This window comes from Xenopus laevis, chromosome 2S (genome assembly GCF_017654675.1).
Source record: "Xenopus laevis strain J_2021 chromosome 2S, Xenopus_laevis_v10.1, whole genome shotgun sequence".
Classification (NCBI taxonomy): domain Eukaryota; kingdom Metazoa; phylum Chordata; class Amphibia; order Anura; family Pipidae; genus Xenopus; species Xenopus laevis.
Genome location: NC_054374.1, coordinates 58,668,895 through 58,686,369, shown reverse-complemented (window position 1 = coordinate 58,686,369; position 17,475 = coordinate 58,668,895). Strand labels below are relative to the sequence as shown.

At 39.5% G+C, this 17,475-nt stretch overlaps 1 protein-coding gene across 2 annotated transcripts in view; it reads left to right on the top strand.

Annotated features, from left to right (window-relative positions):
- The first annotated feature begins 1,019 nt into the window (after window positions 1–1,019).
- uhrf1bp1.S (uhrf1 binding protein 1 S homeolog) overlaps window positions 1,020–17,475 on the top strand; it is a 55,791-nt gene continuing 39,335 nt past the window's right edge. Inside the window, exons 1-4 of one of the 2 annotated variants that reach the window (XM_018249292.2) lie at window positions 1,020–1,301; window positions 13,488–13,650; window positions 16,664–16,702; window positions 16,810–16,901. In XM_018249292.2, coding sequence (XP_018104781.1) covers window positions 1,258–1,301; window positions 13,488–13,650; window positions 16,664–16,702; window positions 16,810–16,901 — 338 coding nt within the window. In that variant the 5' untranslated portion in view covers window positions 1,020–1,257. Of the gene's footprint in view, window positions 1,354–13,487; window positions 13,651–16,663; window positions 16,703–16,809; window positions 16,902–17,475 lie in introns of both variants that reach the window. The other variant, XM_018249293.2, reaches the window with a different exon arrangement.

Below are 17,475 nucleotides of genomic sequence, written 5' to 3'. Positions count from 1 at the left end.
ACAACTAATAGTTTATATCAAATTAAGTAGGATATTAAAGAATCTCATCAAACTGGAATATATATTTAGGTAAATATTGTCCTTTTACATCTCTTGCCTTAAACCACCATACCTCCCAACTGTCCCTTTTTCGAAGGGACAGTCCCTCTTTTGACAGCTCAACCCGCAGTCCCTCATTTGTACTGGAAAGTCCCTCTTTTCTCTGCACTGAACAGCCAGAAAAAGAAACAAAGTTTCTCACTCAATTGGCTTTTAGCAGAGAACCCAGAACACCTAACAGGTGCAAATAAGATACTTTGTAACAATTTTGAGACACAAAAACACAGTTTAGATATGGAGAAATATTTTCGAAGTTTCATAACCTGCCAAATTTTGTAAAACAAACATGGTAATTAGGGGGTGTGGCCACAGAAAGGGGTGTGGTCAAAAAATTGCTGCACTATATGCGGAAACATTTTTTTTGTCCCTCTTTTTACTTCCAAAATGTTGGGAGGTATGAACCACCATTTTGTGATGGTGTGTGTGCTACCTCAGAGATCACCTGACCAGAAATACTGCAGCTCTAATTGTAACAGGAAGAAGTGTGGAAGCAAAAGACATAACTCTGTGTTAATTGGCTGATGTGACCTAACACATATGATATGTTTGTGTGCACCGTGAATCATAAGATCCCAGGGGGCAGCCCTTATTTTTTTAAATAAGTTTTCTATTTAGGATTACCCAATGACACATACTACTAAAAAAGTATATTATTATGAATATGGTTTTTTACATGAAGCAGGGTTTTAAATATAAGCTGTTTTATTCAATACCTTTTTATAGAGACCTACATTGTTTGAGGGTATAGTTTTCCTTTAATATAAGGGCTTTAGGCATAAAGTTAGGGGAGGAATTGTGACAGGCCGGAAGACTCAGGCAGAATTCTGCAGAATGGAGGAAACTAAGAGCAGGACGGCGGGAGGCGGCCAGAGACTGCACGGTGCCGAACGGAGAAACGCGAGGGATAAGGGAGCAGGATGGAGGGAGGTGGGCGGAGGGAGTAGGGCGCAGGACGCACTGCCATTTTACATACAACTGTCCTAAAAAGGACACCGTACTTTTATAGTCCGTCAATACTGCAGATCTTCAACATTAGTACGTGGATACTGTCTTTCCTTATTCATGTTCTCTATGGTCCTGGTAGTGGGCTGTCGGAATGCAGTTGGAGGACTGAAGTGTTCTAATCCAAACGATAGATAGAACGGAGGCCGGGCGAGGATGGCAGGAATTATTAAACGACAGATTCTAAAGCACCTGTCCAGGTACCGAGACGGAAGATTTTTTTTGCTGAATGACAGATGAAAGGCAGTAAAAGTATGAGCATATTGAGAAGCGCACGAACTGTATTAGAGTATTTTCATAACGCTGTGCAAGAGAAGTAACGCTTTGCTTGCGTTACTGGAGTATTACTTGCGTATACATATACATTTTTTTTTTACAAAGAATGTTAGAAAATCATGATTAAAAATAAATTTTATATATATATATATATATATATATATATATATATATATATATATGCATTTATATTTCATACAGTCACATTGATACTTTTTTTGATGAGTGCTCTGCCAACTCTCACAGTTGCCCCTCTATATAGTTTTATGGTACAGTCGGTTGGGCAAATGTAGCTTGAATACGTCAGCATTAAAGGATAAGTAAACCTTAAAAATAAGTGAATGTTAAACTGATGAGGGGGCTATTCTAAGCACTGTTGCAATTTACATTCATTATTTATTTTCTTTTTATTCCAAGATATTAAGGGATACATGTGCTGTTAATATGAATCAATTTTGTTCCAACAGCGCCACCTGCTGGGCAGTTTCCCACCAGTCTGACCAGCAAGTAGTCAAGGAAGTTGTCAGGAGAAAGAAAGAGGCTGATGTTCTTCTGCTTAGGAAAGATGCGAGAAAGGTTTCTAATTTTATTCCTAAGCAGAAGAACATCAGCCTCTTTCTTTCTCCTGACAACTTCCTTGACTACTTGCTGGTCAGACTGGTGGGGAAATGACCAGCAGGTGGCGCTGTTGTAACACAATTCATTCATATTAACAGCACATGTATCCCTTAATATCTTGGAATAAAAAGAAAATAAATAATGAATGTAAATTGCAACATTGCTTAGAATAGCCCCCTCATCAGTTTAACATTCACTTATTTTTAAGGTTTACTTATCCTTTAAATACATAATCATTATTGAGATCAGTATTCCCTCTATTTATGTTATGTTAGTACCTCTAAATTTTGGGTTGGTGTAATTTTTCTATTAATTTTTAACCAAAAACCAGATAGCTAAAAAAAGAAATAATTTTTTTTAGCATTTTGTTAAGATTTCTATAACCTCCACGTCTTTGTATAGGAATAGATTTCATTTCTGCATATGGCATCTGGTAAGCATTGTGCTCTGCTTGCTTGAAATGGTGTGGAACTGGCAGTTTCACTATCTCATCCAGTGGCGTAACTTGGGCTCATCTGGCGCCCCCCCCCAAAAAAAAATCTACTGCGGGAGCCTGGCTAGCACAGTCACTCGTCCCCAAAGTTATTTAGAACTATGTTTTCTTTTATTGGGCAAAAATTTTTTTTTTTTTTTTTTTTGGGTGGACTTTGTAGTTTGTAAAAACAAGGGTGATAATCTCTTATTTTATACAGTTTTTCTGTATGTGGGTGGATAAATGTGGGCCCCTTGTAGTGTTCTGACTGATATGTTAAGACATCCAATCACTCCAGCCTTTATAGATCACATTTTGCCTAACTAACTATATAAGAAACATTTTTTATTTTGCACAGCCTGTCTATTTACACAGTTTTTATTTTCACACTGAACTTCCTTTAAGGATCTTATATCAGCATGTGATAATACTCCCCAAATGTCTATTAAAGATATACTTCTTATTAGGGTGATAAGTGTGACATGGGTGAAATCCTAGGTGCTTTTTTCGGTTCCCATTTATTTTTTAATAGCTCTTGTCTATCTAGTTCTTTTAAATTCTGCATTTCAAACTCCAGCTTCTATTTTGACATCTATGTTTTCTTAGCCAAAAGGTTATCTGATACTATCTGTTTAACTCTAATAATATCATCATCATCATTTATTCATATAGCACCGACAAGATACGCAGTGCTTTACCTTAGTTATAACAAACGGAATAAATGGTGGATAACAAAAAAGGGTTTACAGAGTACAATAGGATTAGAGGGCCCTAGAATTTAGAGTTTACAAACTAAAGGTTAGGGTACAATTGAGACATTAGGATTTTAGAACAGTTTTGTGATTTTTGATACAGCAATGATTGATTAATTAAGGTACAGTGAATAAGATTCTTTAAACAGGTAGGTCTTTATGGAGCGTTCAGAAAGAAGGAGAAAGTCTGACAGCTCGAGGCAGAGAGTTCCAGAGAAAAGCAGAAGCTCGAAAGAAGTCTTGTAGACGAGAATGGGCAGAAGTGATGAGAGGAGAAGTGAGGCGAAGGTTGCGTGAAGGAGTGTATTTGGAGATCAGAGATAAAATATAGGGAGGGGCTTCATTGTTAAGGGCTTTGAATGTGAGTGTTAGTAATTTGAATTTGATTATAGAGGAGATTGGGAGCAGCTGATGTTAAGGGGTGAGATAGATGAATGAGTCTAGCAGCTGCATTTTTGAACAGATTGGAGTTGTGAAAGGTGACTTGTTTGGAATACCTGCCAGGCGTAGGTTGCAGTAATCAAGGCAGGAGATGATAAGAGACTGAATAAGTGTTTTGGTTGATTCTGAACTGAGATATGGTCGTATGCGGGCAGTTGAATACGACAAGATTTTGCAAGTGTTTGGATGCGTAATGAAAAAGACAAGCGAGCCTAGGATAACTCCTAGGTAGTGTGCCTGTGTGGTTGAATAAAAGGTAGTGTTGTTTACTGTGAGTGATATCTGAGGGACAGGGGAAGATCTTGGAGGAAATACGAGTTCTGTTTTTGAAGGTTTAGTTTCAGGTGAAGCTATGACATCCAGGAGGAGACGGCAGAGAGGCAGTCTGTAACTTGGGAAAGGACAGAAGGAGAGGTCAGGAGTAGAAAAGCAAAGTTGGGTGTCATTCGCATAAAGGTGATTCTGAAGTCCAAATGACTGAATAAGTATTCCTAGCGAAGTAGTATAGAGTGAGAACAGCAGAGGGCCTAGAACAGAGCCTTGAGGAACTCCGACAGAGAGAGGGAACGTAGCAGAAATAGAGTTAGAGAAGGCAACTTTAAAGGAATGTAGACAAATACAAGAGGTCCTCTGCAATCAACCCATTGTCAATATATTTAAGACAGAGACATTTTGTGCATACTGCTACTGAAAAATGCCTTACCCTTTAAACAAAACAAGGATTGTTTGTCCATATATTGCAATATATTTAAGATGGCCAACTATGTCAAAGTCATCCCATATCTGACCAGTCCTACACTCGATTTCCCTCTGATTCATTAAGAATTCTGTTGCTTCATTATACATTTTACAAAGGGACTAAGTTTTACCTGCAATTTACTAGCTGCTTTCAAAGTTAAACTACCAAACTTGCCAGCCCTTTTATTAGACACCAGTGGAATCACCTGACTATAGCTGGGAAGGGTGCTACAACATGGAGCTGGTCACTGCTCCTGTATAACTATAACAAACAAGGAAAATTTGTGCTCACCACTAATTTTTAAAACCATTAGGCGGGGGTGCAATGAGGCTGTGACCACAAAATACATATAGCGTGATATAACAAAGTATGTGGTATGTAAGGACTCCAAATAAAAAAAAAAACATATGTAAGATATTGTGTGAGATCAATGCGGCAAACTAAAACAATTTAAGGCGATTTTTCACAAATGTCCTAAAAACCACTGTCTTTAGCGCAGTTTAGCGTAGAAAGGCATAACTACCCATTTTTGATTCGTCAGAATGTGTACTTTCCAAAAATACATGGTTTTCAGGGATCTTTGTACTGTTTGGGGGTCTTATGGCACAAAATATGCAGTCAGGGGGCTTTGTGCAAAGAAGGCGAATTGGCAGCCAAGAAAATGCATATACCGTATATACTCGAGTATAAGCCGAGTTTTTCAGCACCCAAAATGTGCTGAAAAAGTCTACCTCGGCTTATACTCGAGAGATACTAAAAAGTATACCGGTATGTTAAAGTTGCTGCTTACCGACGCATGCAGTGACTCCTCCGTGCTGTGTGGGCGTATTAAGGTACTACAGAAAAGCGCCGCTTGCACTGTCTGTGCTGATACTGGGGACAGACTGCCGATTACCGCATCATAGAGCACTGGGCGGGATGAGGTGTGCGTATTGTTCCCTGCTGTGGATATTGTAAGGTGAGTGACATGTGTCGTACTCGTGGCCCTTGAGGTGCGCTGCCGAGCCGGGCCCCTGGATGGAGCGACACTGCCACTGCTAGGAGAGGGCTGTGGACGTTGCAGACGTCGCACTCTTCTGCAAACAGCTAGCGTCTAAGGAAGGCAGGTAATGTGCTGCTGCTGCTCAAACCGGTCAGACCGGTACAGGAGCGCAGCACACTTGTTGACACTATTATATCTGCAGCACGCATACTCGCTCCAGTTCCTGCTGCATTTATTCTCTTCCACTTTCTTCTTGGCATTTTGTGAGTACAGAGAGTGGGCCCCCCGTACCCCATGGGATGAGGTAGGACGCCCCCAGATAATTTTGCTGTCCGGCATTTAATGCTCATTAACTTGGGTGAGGGCAGGGGGGGTGGCAGTGAGTGGGAAAGTTCAGGAGGCACTTACAACCCCCCCACAGCTGCTTTCTATTATAGAGTAGCGCTGGGACGTCTATGCTTATAGCTAAATATAGCAGAGGGAACTCTGTATTCGTGCAGGTATTCACATTTATTCAACAGGCTGCAAACTGGCCATGTCCTAAAATGCATTTCTCACCCCTAGGCTTATACTCGAGTCAATTAATTTTTCCAGTTTTCTTAGGTAAATTTAGGTACCTCGGCTTATACTCGGGTCGGCTTATACTCGAGTATATACGGTATACTACTTTCATTTGGGGTCCCTATATGACAACTGCTTTGGTTTATCTATGCATATTGGGCATCAAACTGTTCAGTTGACCCCCCCCACCTTACTTCCCAGAACTCAAGCAGCTTTGTTTGTTTCCCTATAAAGCAGACGCGACTGTGTAGAACAGGGGTGTCCATATATCATGGATATGAATGCGGCCCAGCTAAAGAACAGTACTTCTCTTCTTTAATTTCCACTCTATCCTCTAAACCTCAATGACTGTTTGCCACATTTAACTCACTCCTAAGCCCCCCTCCGCCTAAGATCTTGCTCATTTCTTTAATGAAAAAATCAATCTCATTAGACTGAGAATACCATCTGATCACAATCTCAGATTAACGTGCAGTCCACTACACTTTGCACTCCTTCACCCCCACAACACTAGATGAAGTAAGCAAACTTCTAGTCTGCTCACAACCCACAACCTGCTCCCTCGACCCATACCCTCTCACCTCCTTTATCCAATCTCTGATACACTCTCTCCTGCACTTACCCACCTATTTTACGTTCACTCTCTACTGGTACTTTTCCATCCTTATACAAACAAGCACTAATCACTCCTATCCTCAAAAACCTTCCCCTTATCCCAGCTCTCTCGCTAACTATCGTCCGGTTTCCCTTCTTCCATTTGCATCCAGATTATTGCAACGGCTTGTTTACAAACGTCTGATCCAGTATCACAACTCCCTTTTCGACCCCCTGCAATCTGGCTTCTGCCTAACACACTCAACTGAAACTGCACTCACCAAAGTAACCAATGATCTTCTACTGGCAATGTCTAAAGGTCCCTGTTCTATACTAATCCTTCTAGATCTCTCTGCAGCCTTTGACACAGTTGACCATCCACTCCTCCTAGACATTCTATACTGACACTGCTCTTTCATGGTTTACATCTTATCTATGTTAGCATTCCTTTAAAGTTATAACAAACAAGGAAAAGTTGTGCTCACCACTAATTTTTAAAAGCATTAGGCGGGGGTGCAATTAGGCTGTGACCACAAAATACATGTAGACAAATACAACAATCCCTGTTTTGTTTAAAGGGTAAGGCATTTTTCCGTAGCAGTATGCACAAAATGTCTCTGTCTTAAATATATTGATAATGGGTTGAGTGCAGAGGACCTCTTATATTTGTCTATAATATATGCATATTGGGCATCAAACTATTCAGTAGACCCTGGCGTTCATATTCAGAGTGATTTGCCTTTTTCCCGGCTGCCAATTCAGAAGCTGCAAACAAAAACATCTGCATGCATATTATGTGTCGTATGACCCACTAACTGAACAAAGACCCCCTGACAAATCAAACATGAGTAAATGTGTCTTTTTACACCAAACTAGCAAACTGCAAAGCTATGCTAAATACATCTAATGACCAATTATGCAGGGATAAAAAAGCAATAAAACCACAAAAATTTTGCAAATCTGTGAAATAACATTTTACAGCGTGATTAGTGGTAAAAATACCTCATCCAATAGTCACACTGCTAAATATTTTTTAGATAAATGGGCAAAATGGTAAAAATTAGATAAATAAAAAAGTAAACTGAAGAAAATCTGTATATGCATGTGTGTACATGGGCAAAGGTTGTGTGTAGGTGTGCATGTAAGTGGTGCATGTAATTATGTAATTGTGTAAATGTTAGCAAATGTGTGCGAAAAAAATAGGCCTCCTCCAAAATGCCCCAAATGCAGCAAAATGCAATCTTTAGTAAATACTTTGTGTAAAAGTGTGTAAAAAGGGTCCACTTTTTTGTAGCAGGTGGGCTACTGGCAGCTATGGAGGGTCCTTGGGAACATGGCAAATCTTAATGTCACAGAGCAGCAGATCCAGGAAGTGAGTGTGCTGAGCTTAAGCGGGAGGAAGCAGCAGACACAATTACATAGTGTCTGCTGCTTGGAGTTCAGCCATGCGACAATTGTGTCACAGGGTTGACATGATAGCACCCCTGGCTCATTGCCCAGGGGTCTGTCACCACTCCTAGGTCTCTGCAGAGGCGACAAAAGCCACTGATGCAGAGGGAAATGCTCATACTGCTAAGCACGTATTAGATACGTGCTTGGCAGTTATAGCCTTTGCCTACCAGCATGTATAGGAAACATGCTTGGCAGGCAAAGCATTAAACTGGTGAGGGCCCCTGTTCAGTTACATAATACTCCTGAAATCAATGATAAACAGTCAACTGGCTAATAATTTGGATTTACTTCTGAGGACCCTAATCATTGGTGAGTTCATCCCTTTGTTTCCCCTTGACTCTCTTTCTTTGATGGTCTAAAACAGTGCTGTCCAACTTCTGTGGTACAGAGGACCTGGATTTTTCTGGCCTACATGGTGAGGGCCGATAATAGAAACCAGTGTTAGCCACTTCCTGATTTTAAACCACAACCACTTTAAACCACATCCATTTTACCACAAGACCATGTCCACATTAATTGTGGTAGCACACCAAAAAACCAAACCAAGCACTCATGTGAAAAAAGTTGTCATATTAATCATACCCTTAAATCCATATGCCTCATCCTCCCCTGTGGATAGCACAGCACCACCCAGCACATGAATAAACACCTTCTCAAATGCGAACAAATCCCTACAACAAACCCCTACCAGGCTTATGATCCACAGGCAGAGCAGGGCACATACAGGCAGTGTATGGCAACACAGGAAGCATAAGAAAGGCAGAGTATGGAACACACAGGCACACTCAAGGAACATAGGGCAGGCAGAATATGTCACATCAAGGGAGCATAGGGCAGGTAGAGTATGGCTCACCCAGGAAGCATAGGGCAAGCAGAGTATGGCACACCCAAGGAGCATAGGACAGGCAGAGTAGGGCACACAGAAGGAACGTAGGGCAGGCAGAGTATGTCACACACAAGGAGCATAGGGCAGGCAGAGTATGGGCACACACAAGGAGCATAGGGCAGGCAGACTATGGCACACACAAAGACAGGTAGAACAGAGCAGGAAAACGTATCAGGGCCACTCTAACATGTACTACATACACATAATATGTGAACAGGTGAGCTATGTGGGCAGTTTCAGTCTGGGTCTCAGGTTTGAACAGCACAGAGGTGTTACAATGGGGACAGTGGGGATTACATGTGTGAAAAATTTCAATAGTTTATTGTCTGAATTTGAGGTGCAAACAATGCAGGGGCCAGTAAATCTCAGTACTGAATTTTGTGGGAATTGGTTGGTCTTTGGAGTTCTGTTACGCTAATCTAACCTGTGTGCAAGGTGGTTGGGAGACTAAGACAATGACCCCTTATAGCCACACCTACAGTCATGTATATAACAATAAGTCGGATCAACTGGACTTGCTGCATTTTTTTTCTTTTTCATTGAAGAAGTTTTCCCAGTTCAGAATGACTTGTACCAAGATGTCCAGGATTTAAATACCTTGCTCCAATCAGCATAATCTGTATAATATAAACAGCATGGGGTCAGAGATTCGCATGATTGGCGCTATGAGGTGTTATAAAACTGTCCGTGGAGAAGTGTCAAAACAGCATTGAATGTGGCAGACAGATGTCACAACCCCCCGAGCTTCTATGCAAACTTGGTTTTTCCATTTATAAGGCTTCTTTTGAACCCTCTTTGCAACCAGCCACTACTCCTCACTGCACTGCGTGCACAATGTTATTTTTCTTATACTTTGGTATGTGGGAGAAACTAAACAAGTTAGTTGTTTTCAGAAGGTGAATTGGCATCCAAGTAAATAAATTTCCATCTATGCGTATTGGGCATCAAACTGTTGAGTAAACCCTTGGCATTAATATTTATGGTGTTTTACCTTTGTAAGTGAGAAGTTTTGAGATAAATGTGGCACATTGCATTATTTTAGGCGATTTTCAGAAATATAAAAACTGCTTCCTTTAGCAAAGCTTTGCAGTTTGGAGTAGAAAGACATACAGTTGTGTTCAGAATAATAGCAGTGTGTTTAAAAAAAGTGAATAAATCTCAAAATCCTAATCGCTTTTATTTCCATACAAATGCATTGGGAACACGGCACCTTCTATTCCAAAACCAAACATGAAGAAAAAATTATCAAATTGTGTTATTCCATTACAGAAAGTGAAGAAAAGGGAATATAAGCCTGTTGAAAAAAAAATAGCAGTTTTTGAGTTCTTTATAAAATCAAACATTCACTGTATAAACTGAAACATCTTTCCTTTGAATCACTGAACTATTATTTAGTTGTATAATAAAAAAACAAAATAATATAAAACCGCTGCGTTTAGCATAGCTTTGCAGTTTGGTAGTTTTAAGTAGAAAGACATAATTACCCATTTGTCAGAATGTGTACTTTCCAAAAATGTATGGTTTTCCAGGGGTCTGTGTAATCTTAGGGGCAGTATGCAGGGTGCTTATTTTGCAGCAGTCAATCTGTTAACCACATTTTATATGCATAGTTTTAATTTAGGGTCCTTCCCTGCTACATACGTTGGTATATCTATGCACATTGGGAATTAAACTGGTCAACAGACCTCTGGTGTTCATATTTGTTATTTTCCTTTCTACTGTATGTAAGAAATTGTGCAAGATCAATGCAGCAAATTGCAACATTTTTAGGAGATTTTCAGAAACGTCATCAAAATCACTAACCTGGGAAAGCTTTGCAGTTTGGTAGAAGAAAAATATATTTAACCATTCTGGATTCATCAGAACACCTGCCTCAAGGTCAGAAAGACCCCTTTTGTATTAACTGCATACCTGCTATAGCGCCTGAGAATTTGCTTCCTGCTAAAGCAGTTCACGATTTCGGTACTTCAGAGGCTTCTTTAGAGTAACCACTCAGACCAGGCCAGCTGCACTATCTCAGCCTTCCACTTCCACATCTCCACCTACTCCCTCCTGGGCAGTCCAGTTGTCCTCAGGCTTTCCCAAATAGGCTGCATGCCTGGACAAGCTTCTGGACAGGCTGGATCAAGGTGCAGAGGACTCCAGGATCAATCACCCAGCTCCTCCCTCCTTTGCGTAGCTTACCGACAGCAAATTATGGGTTATCTCGCCATTAGTGATGGATACATTTCCTCAGATGACCCAGAGGATACTAAGGACTCTTCCAGACCATCTTCGGAGGCTCTTGATAGACTTATTACTTCAGTACTCAAATGTTTGGACCTCAAGGAATCTGAAGTTACTTCTGATTCCTCACAATCCTTGTTCAAATGTAAGAAAAAATCAGTGCCAATCTTCCCATTCCACGCTTCATTTTTCAAAGACCCTATGGACAAGAAGTTAGAGAATCTACCTTAATTAATGTTCACTGCCTCAGGGAGTCTCTTCGTTCCATCCTTGCAACCATTGTGGGTCAGTAGGGCGCTTCGATCTTGGACCTCTTCTATGGTAGATAGCATGTCTTCTGAAAGGCCCAGACAAGATCTCCTTGATGTTGTTCTGAAAATTAGGAATGCATGGGACTATATCTGTGAAGCATCGCTAGACACCACTCAGGTTGTTGGTTGTACTTCTGCTCTCACTGTCGAGGCATGCAAATCTCTGTGGCTGAAACTGTGTTCATTCCCCAAGGACTTCACAAGAGGGCAAACTCCAGAAACTACATTTCAGAGTCTTCTGGATCCAAGACCAGTTTTCCAGGAAAATTCAAGTCTAACTGGCAAAACAGATGGAATTAGTCCAAGCCATCTAACAAATATACTTCAGCCTGGCTACCAATTCACCTCTCTTCCACAATCTCCAGTGGGAGGCAGACTGCTACTCTTTTAAAAGGTTTGACTACTAGCCATGCAGGATTCTTGGGTACATGAGATTTGTGTACCTCTGTATCATGCTGTGCTTGCTTCTGTTCCTCCTCCCCGTTTTCTCATGTCCGGGGTTCTTTCCAGACCCCCCAAGGCCAAAGGCATTCCATTCCGTGGTTGACAAACTGCTACTCAAAAATCTTTAACGTACCAAAAAGGGAAGGTACAGACTGGTTTAAACCTTAAGCAGTTTAATACCTTTATTTATTAAATAATATTCAAGATTAATTCCTTAAACTTGGTCATTGGAAGAAACTAAACAAATTTCTTGCTGCTCTACGGGGTATATTTATCAAAGCGTGAAGTTAGAGATCACCAGAGTTCACTAGAGTGAAATGCCACCACTCTCCATTCATTTCGATGATATTTTTAAAGGTGCATTTATCAAAGGGTGAACTTTCACTTTCACCCATTGATAAATACTCTTTTAAAAATCCCATAAAAATGAATGGAGAGTGGCGGAATTTCACTCTAGAGGACTGTGGCGATATATAACTTAAATATTTGATACCCCAATGTGTTTTCATAGGAATAATACTACCTGTTATCTGCTGTGATTTGATGTCAGTAAGAGGACAAATTTAGCCATTTAGCTTAGCATGTTTGCTCTACTTTTACTGTTTTTTACCTCCAACACTTTTTTTAGTTCAGTTGATTTAAGAAAGGTCACCAGAAATAAAGATTAAAATTACTTTCCATTGGATAGACCATTTTTCGAAATACTGACGTTTAAAGTAGCATTTTTCACCTTCTTTGTGAAACAGCTTTAGGGGGGGTGCTTATGACAACTAAAATTTTCTATAGTGATACATTATTTGATACATTTCTTATCTTTATCTCTGTTAAGCCAAATTCCTAACTTTCATGAAAGTGGTTGTTAACCTTCAAACTCTTTTTTCAGTTCAGTTGGTTTCAGAAAGGTCACCAAAAGTATAGACTTTTTCCAACTACTTTCTATTTGTGACAGTTTTTCTAATATTGAAGTGTAAAACTTAATTTCTCACCTTCTAAAGCAGCTCTGGGAGGGGGGTAATCGACTCTTTAACTGTTTTAAATTAACATTTAGTTAATACGTTTAGTAATGCACCTGGATTATTGAGTTGCCAGACTGAAACACCAGATATAGGAACATTACAACAACCTACGGTAACTGAAAAAAGTGTTTGGAAGGTGAGCAACCCTTTTAAAATGCATTGGCGCAAAACTGGTATTACATGTGACCAATACCTGATGTGCCAATGCCCTGAGTGTTTCAATGTCCCCACAAGAGGCATTTTGATCACTGCCACCATCAGGCAGTTAACAGTGGGGTCGAAACATCCCTCTCTGTCTGTCACTGTTTCCATAACAGTATATGGGAACTGTGATGTTTGCAACACTTGCAGCTTAGATAGGAGAGCCTCTGCTCAGATGTGCTCAGATGAGCAATCTGTCCTGCTTCCCAGTGTACTATACACATGCAGTATGGGACGTGGTTGTTAATATTCTATATGCTAAATATTAATGAATGATGAGTAGAAAGAACAGGCCAGGTAGAGTAAAAACCACAAAAATACGGTGCCTTAAAACATGTGACGCATTATCAGAAATTAGGAATATAGTTATTATAGTAATGTATGAAGATTATTGTAATTTTCTTTTCATGAATAGGTTTGCCAAGAACTTGACACCAGAGCAGATCAATTTGAGCACCCTTCGAGGTGAAGGTCAACTGACTGACTTGGAGCTGGATGAGGAAGCTATCCAGAACATGCTTGACTTACCTACGTGGTTAGCTATCACACGTATTTACTGTAATCGGGCCTCCATTAGGGTAAGTGCAAGCCAACACAATAAATGAAAAAAAACAAAAAAAAAAAACAGCTGTGCTTTATTCAGTGTACGTAACGCAAACTACAGACAAGTGGTAAAGCAAATGAGTACACAACCAGGCAATAACTCCACCTAGTGTCTCTGTAGCAATGATGTAGTAAAAGTCCACATAAGAATGTAGTTCACAGTTCATACACTTGTATACCAGGCAGTAATTTGTGTCTGGAAATGCCCATGTATGGTCTCAATGTGGGTTACCTTTAAAAAGAAACCAGTAAATAAATACTTGCAGGCTTTATACCCCTGCTTGTAACTACTCACAAAAGATACATGAACTTCAGGCACATAGTTGCAATCCAGGTTGTTCCCATCCTCCCTGCTACACACCTCTGTACAGGCACTCTTGCTTCCTGGTCAGCTGGCCACACATTATCACTACAGATGTCTTGCTGGGACAAATCTTCCAGAGATGTGCACTCCCAATGTGGAAGTATATGAAGGTTTTAAGCAGGAGCAGCAAAGTAATATACATAGCCCATACTTTACTAATACAGGAGTGCCCATACTTTACTAATACAAGGTTATACTTTTAGTCATGATTTCCCATTATGATCTACATCCTATGATCTACAAGCTTTGTTAGCATTCTGCTCCATGAAAAATATTACTTAAATATTTTGATTGATACCTGTTATAAATGATTCATAGGAAAATTAATATTTAACAAACAACTATTTCTTATTTAACCTTAACATAATAAATATCTGAATGAAAAGAAAATGAAATATGAGGGTGATTTTAGACAAACTGTTTGTTAACAATGTCTTGAGATCTACTGATCATCAGCTAAAGGTCAACTGGTAGAGCCCGATCTACTTTTTGGGCACCCCTGGTCTACTCCTTACTGCCATCTGATGGTCCAGAAAAGATGGATAAAATGAGATATAGTGGATACAAATAGATAAATACAATTTTTACTTCCACTGAGCATGAAATGGGATACAGAAGTAAAAGCTATTGTCAAGGATCAGAACAATACAAAGATAAAAATTACATTAAGATTACAGTAGAACCCACGTTTTTCAAGGGACCAGAAAACATTTGTGTAAAATGTAGGAAAATGTAAAATCAGGGAAATGTATTATGCATAATATACATAAGGGGCCACAAGTAAACAATGTAAAATGAGGGAAAACTTAAAATCAGGGGACTTAAATGGGGGTTTTACTGTATGTACAAAAAATATATGGCTATAGTTATTGTAAGAAACATTTCAATTCTACATCTATATTGAGCCCTCTTGGTTGAAGGGTTTTCACTTCATAAATCCACCTCATTTCCCCCTGAGAGATAATGCGGGTATTGTCACCCCCTCGCCAGTGCTTTGACTTATGGCTGATGCCCATAAATGTGAGCAAGCTTGGATCCTTATCATGTGCTGCAGCAAAATGCTCAGAGCTGCTGTGCTTAGAAACCCCCTTTTTGATGTTCCTTATATGTTCAGCTAGGAGCATTTTTAGTTTCTTAGTGGTCGTCCCTATGTATTGCTTACCGTAATTCTTCATATTGCAATTTATATGCTGTTTAATAGGGTATTCTTTTCCTGTCTATTGGGACAGGAAAGAAGTTGTTTTATTCCCATGTTTGGTGGTCTTACATCGAATCTTTGCATCCAATCGTTGGCATTGATATACCCTAAGAAGGTTCTAAGGGTCGCTTCAGTACTTTCCCAGGCAAACATGCAGTCATCAAAATAGTTTTTCCAAAATAACAGACCTGTCTGTCCTACTAAATGTTTAATAAAAGTCTTTTCCCTTAGGCCCATAAACAAATTGGCGTAGCTTGGAAGACTTTACTTTCATTGCTGTGCCTTGTATCTAAAGAAAAATTCCGTATTTACTCACAAATAGTTGTTCTCTAATATAAAATCTAAACCTTCCAAAATGAAAATTTTCTGGCCCTGTGATATATCCCTGTACTCAATTAAAAATATCTGTATCGCTTCTAAACCTTTACTGTTTTGGATACTTGTATACAACGATGTGACATCTGCTGTTACTATAAAATAGTGAGGCTTCCACTCATGTCTCCTCAAAATTCACTGTACTACAGGTATCCTCCAGATAAGATTGTAGACTAGTGACATATGGCTGACAGTAAGATATCTATATACTCTGCTAAAGTAGTACCCAATGAGCCCACTCCAGAAACAATGGGACATCCAGTAGGATTTTTCAAATGCTTGATCTACCAAATTATATTGTTTAGATGTAATCTCCTGGGTGAGATCATTTATCTGCTGGTTTAATGGTAAACAAGCTATTATTTGCAAAATCTTTAAGAACTAATCTGTTTTTATGAGACAAATTTGAAGTGTTCCCCCAACTCCATTTTTTTCAATGCCTTTCAGTACAAGCTCCAGACTCACTCACTTTTTTCAAATGGCAGCTCCCACAGCCAGGTGCTCCATCCTCAGCATCCCCGCTGTGTCCATATACAAAATAAAAGCATTTGGATGGCACTCTGGTTAAAGGATTTATTGCAGCATCTATATACCCATCCGCAGCTTGCTGCAATAAATCCTTTAACCAGAGTGCTGTCCAAACGCTTTTTATTTTGTTTATTTCAGTACAAGATCCCTGAAGGTACATATATGGCTCTGTTATATTTCTTTTAGTCTGTCATTCAAATATCTGCCTTGTTGGTAGGGTACACTGGTCCCTAGCAACTAGATAGCTACTAAATATTCCACACTGCAGAGTTGTTGAACAAAAAACTTATTCAGAAACTTAAAAAAATGAAAGCTCCTTGCAAAAACTCTTAGAATTTCAATGTCTACATCATACTAAAAATTTGCACATTGACATCTGAGCCACCCTTTTAATGAATACAACGACAACAAGTGAAGTAAAAAAGGCTGACAATTAGAATTAGTAATTTGACTGCATAAAAGGATGTCTTAACATTTGAAGGAGGGTTTTGCACTAGTGTTAACCCAGTTATTTGTCTTTCAGATACAGTGGACCAAGCTGAAGACTCATCCTATTTGTTTGGTGAGCTGTGCTCTATTATGCATGTATTTTAATGTGTTTCATTTAATTTGCCATTCTAAAGTATGCTTGACAGAAATATAGTTATGTATTTGTCATAATTGTTTCAGATGCTTGATAAAGTAGAGGTTGATATGAAAACATGTGAAGATCCGCGACCACCAAATGGACCTTCCCCTATAGCACTGGCTTCAGGTCAGAGGTAAGACTGTTCTTATCCCTAAAGTATGGTTTAGTAAACTAAAGATCTTGTGTTTTTGTTGCACTTTTTATTGATTTTTTATTGATTTGCAAGATTTGCAAATTGTGACCTTAGCGTCTACCCATGGTCAGGTGGGTTCAGGTCAGCCAATCACTTTTCTTTGTGGGTGGCAGACCAAAATTTTCCAACAACCCTCCCCTCTTACATTTATTTGATTTAACATTTGCTGCTATGAAATTTCTGGCTTAAAGGAATTGTTCAGTGTAAAAATAAAAACTGGGTAAATAGATAGGCTGTGCAAAATAAAAAATGTTTCTAATATAGTTAGTTAGCCAAAAATGTAATGTATAAAGGCTGGAGAGATATGATGTATAACATGTCAGTCAGAACACTACTTCCTGCTTTTCAGCTCTCTTGATTTACAATGACTTGTTACCCTGGTTACCAGGCTACTGAGTGGGACACATGGCGCTTCTAGTGGCTACAAAATGCCACAACAAGTAGCTGCTGCTAGTAGCACTGTGTGTATTCACCCTTATGGGTAAACGATAAACCTCTGCTTCTGCGGGCGTCT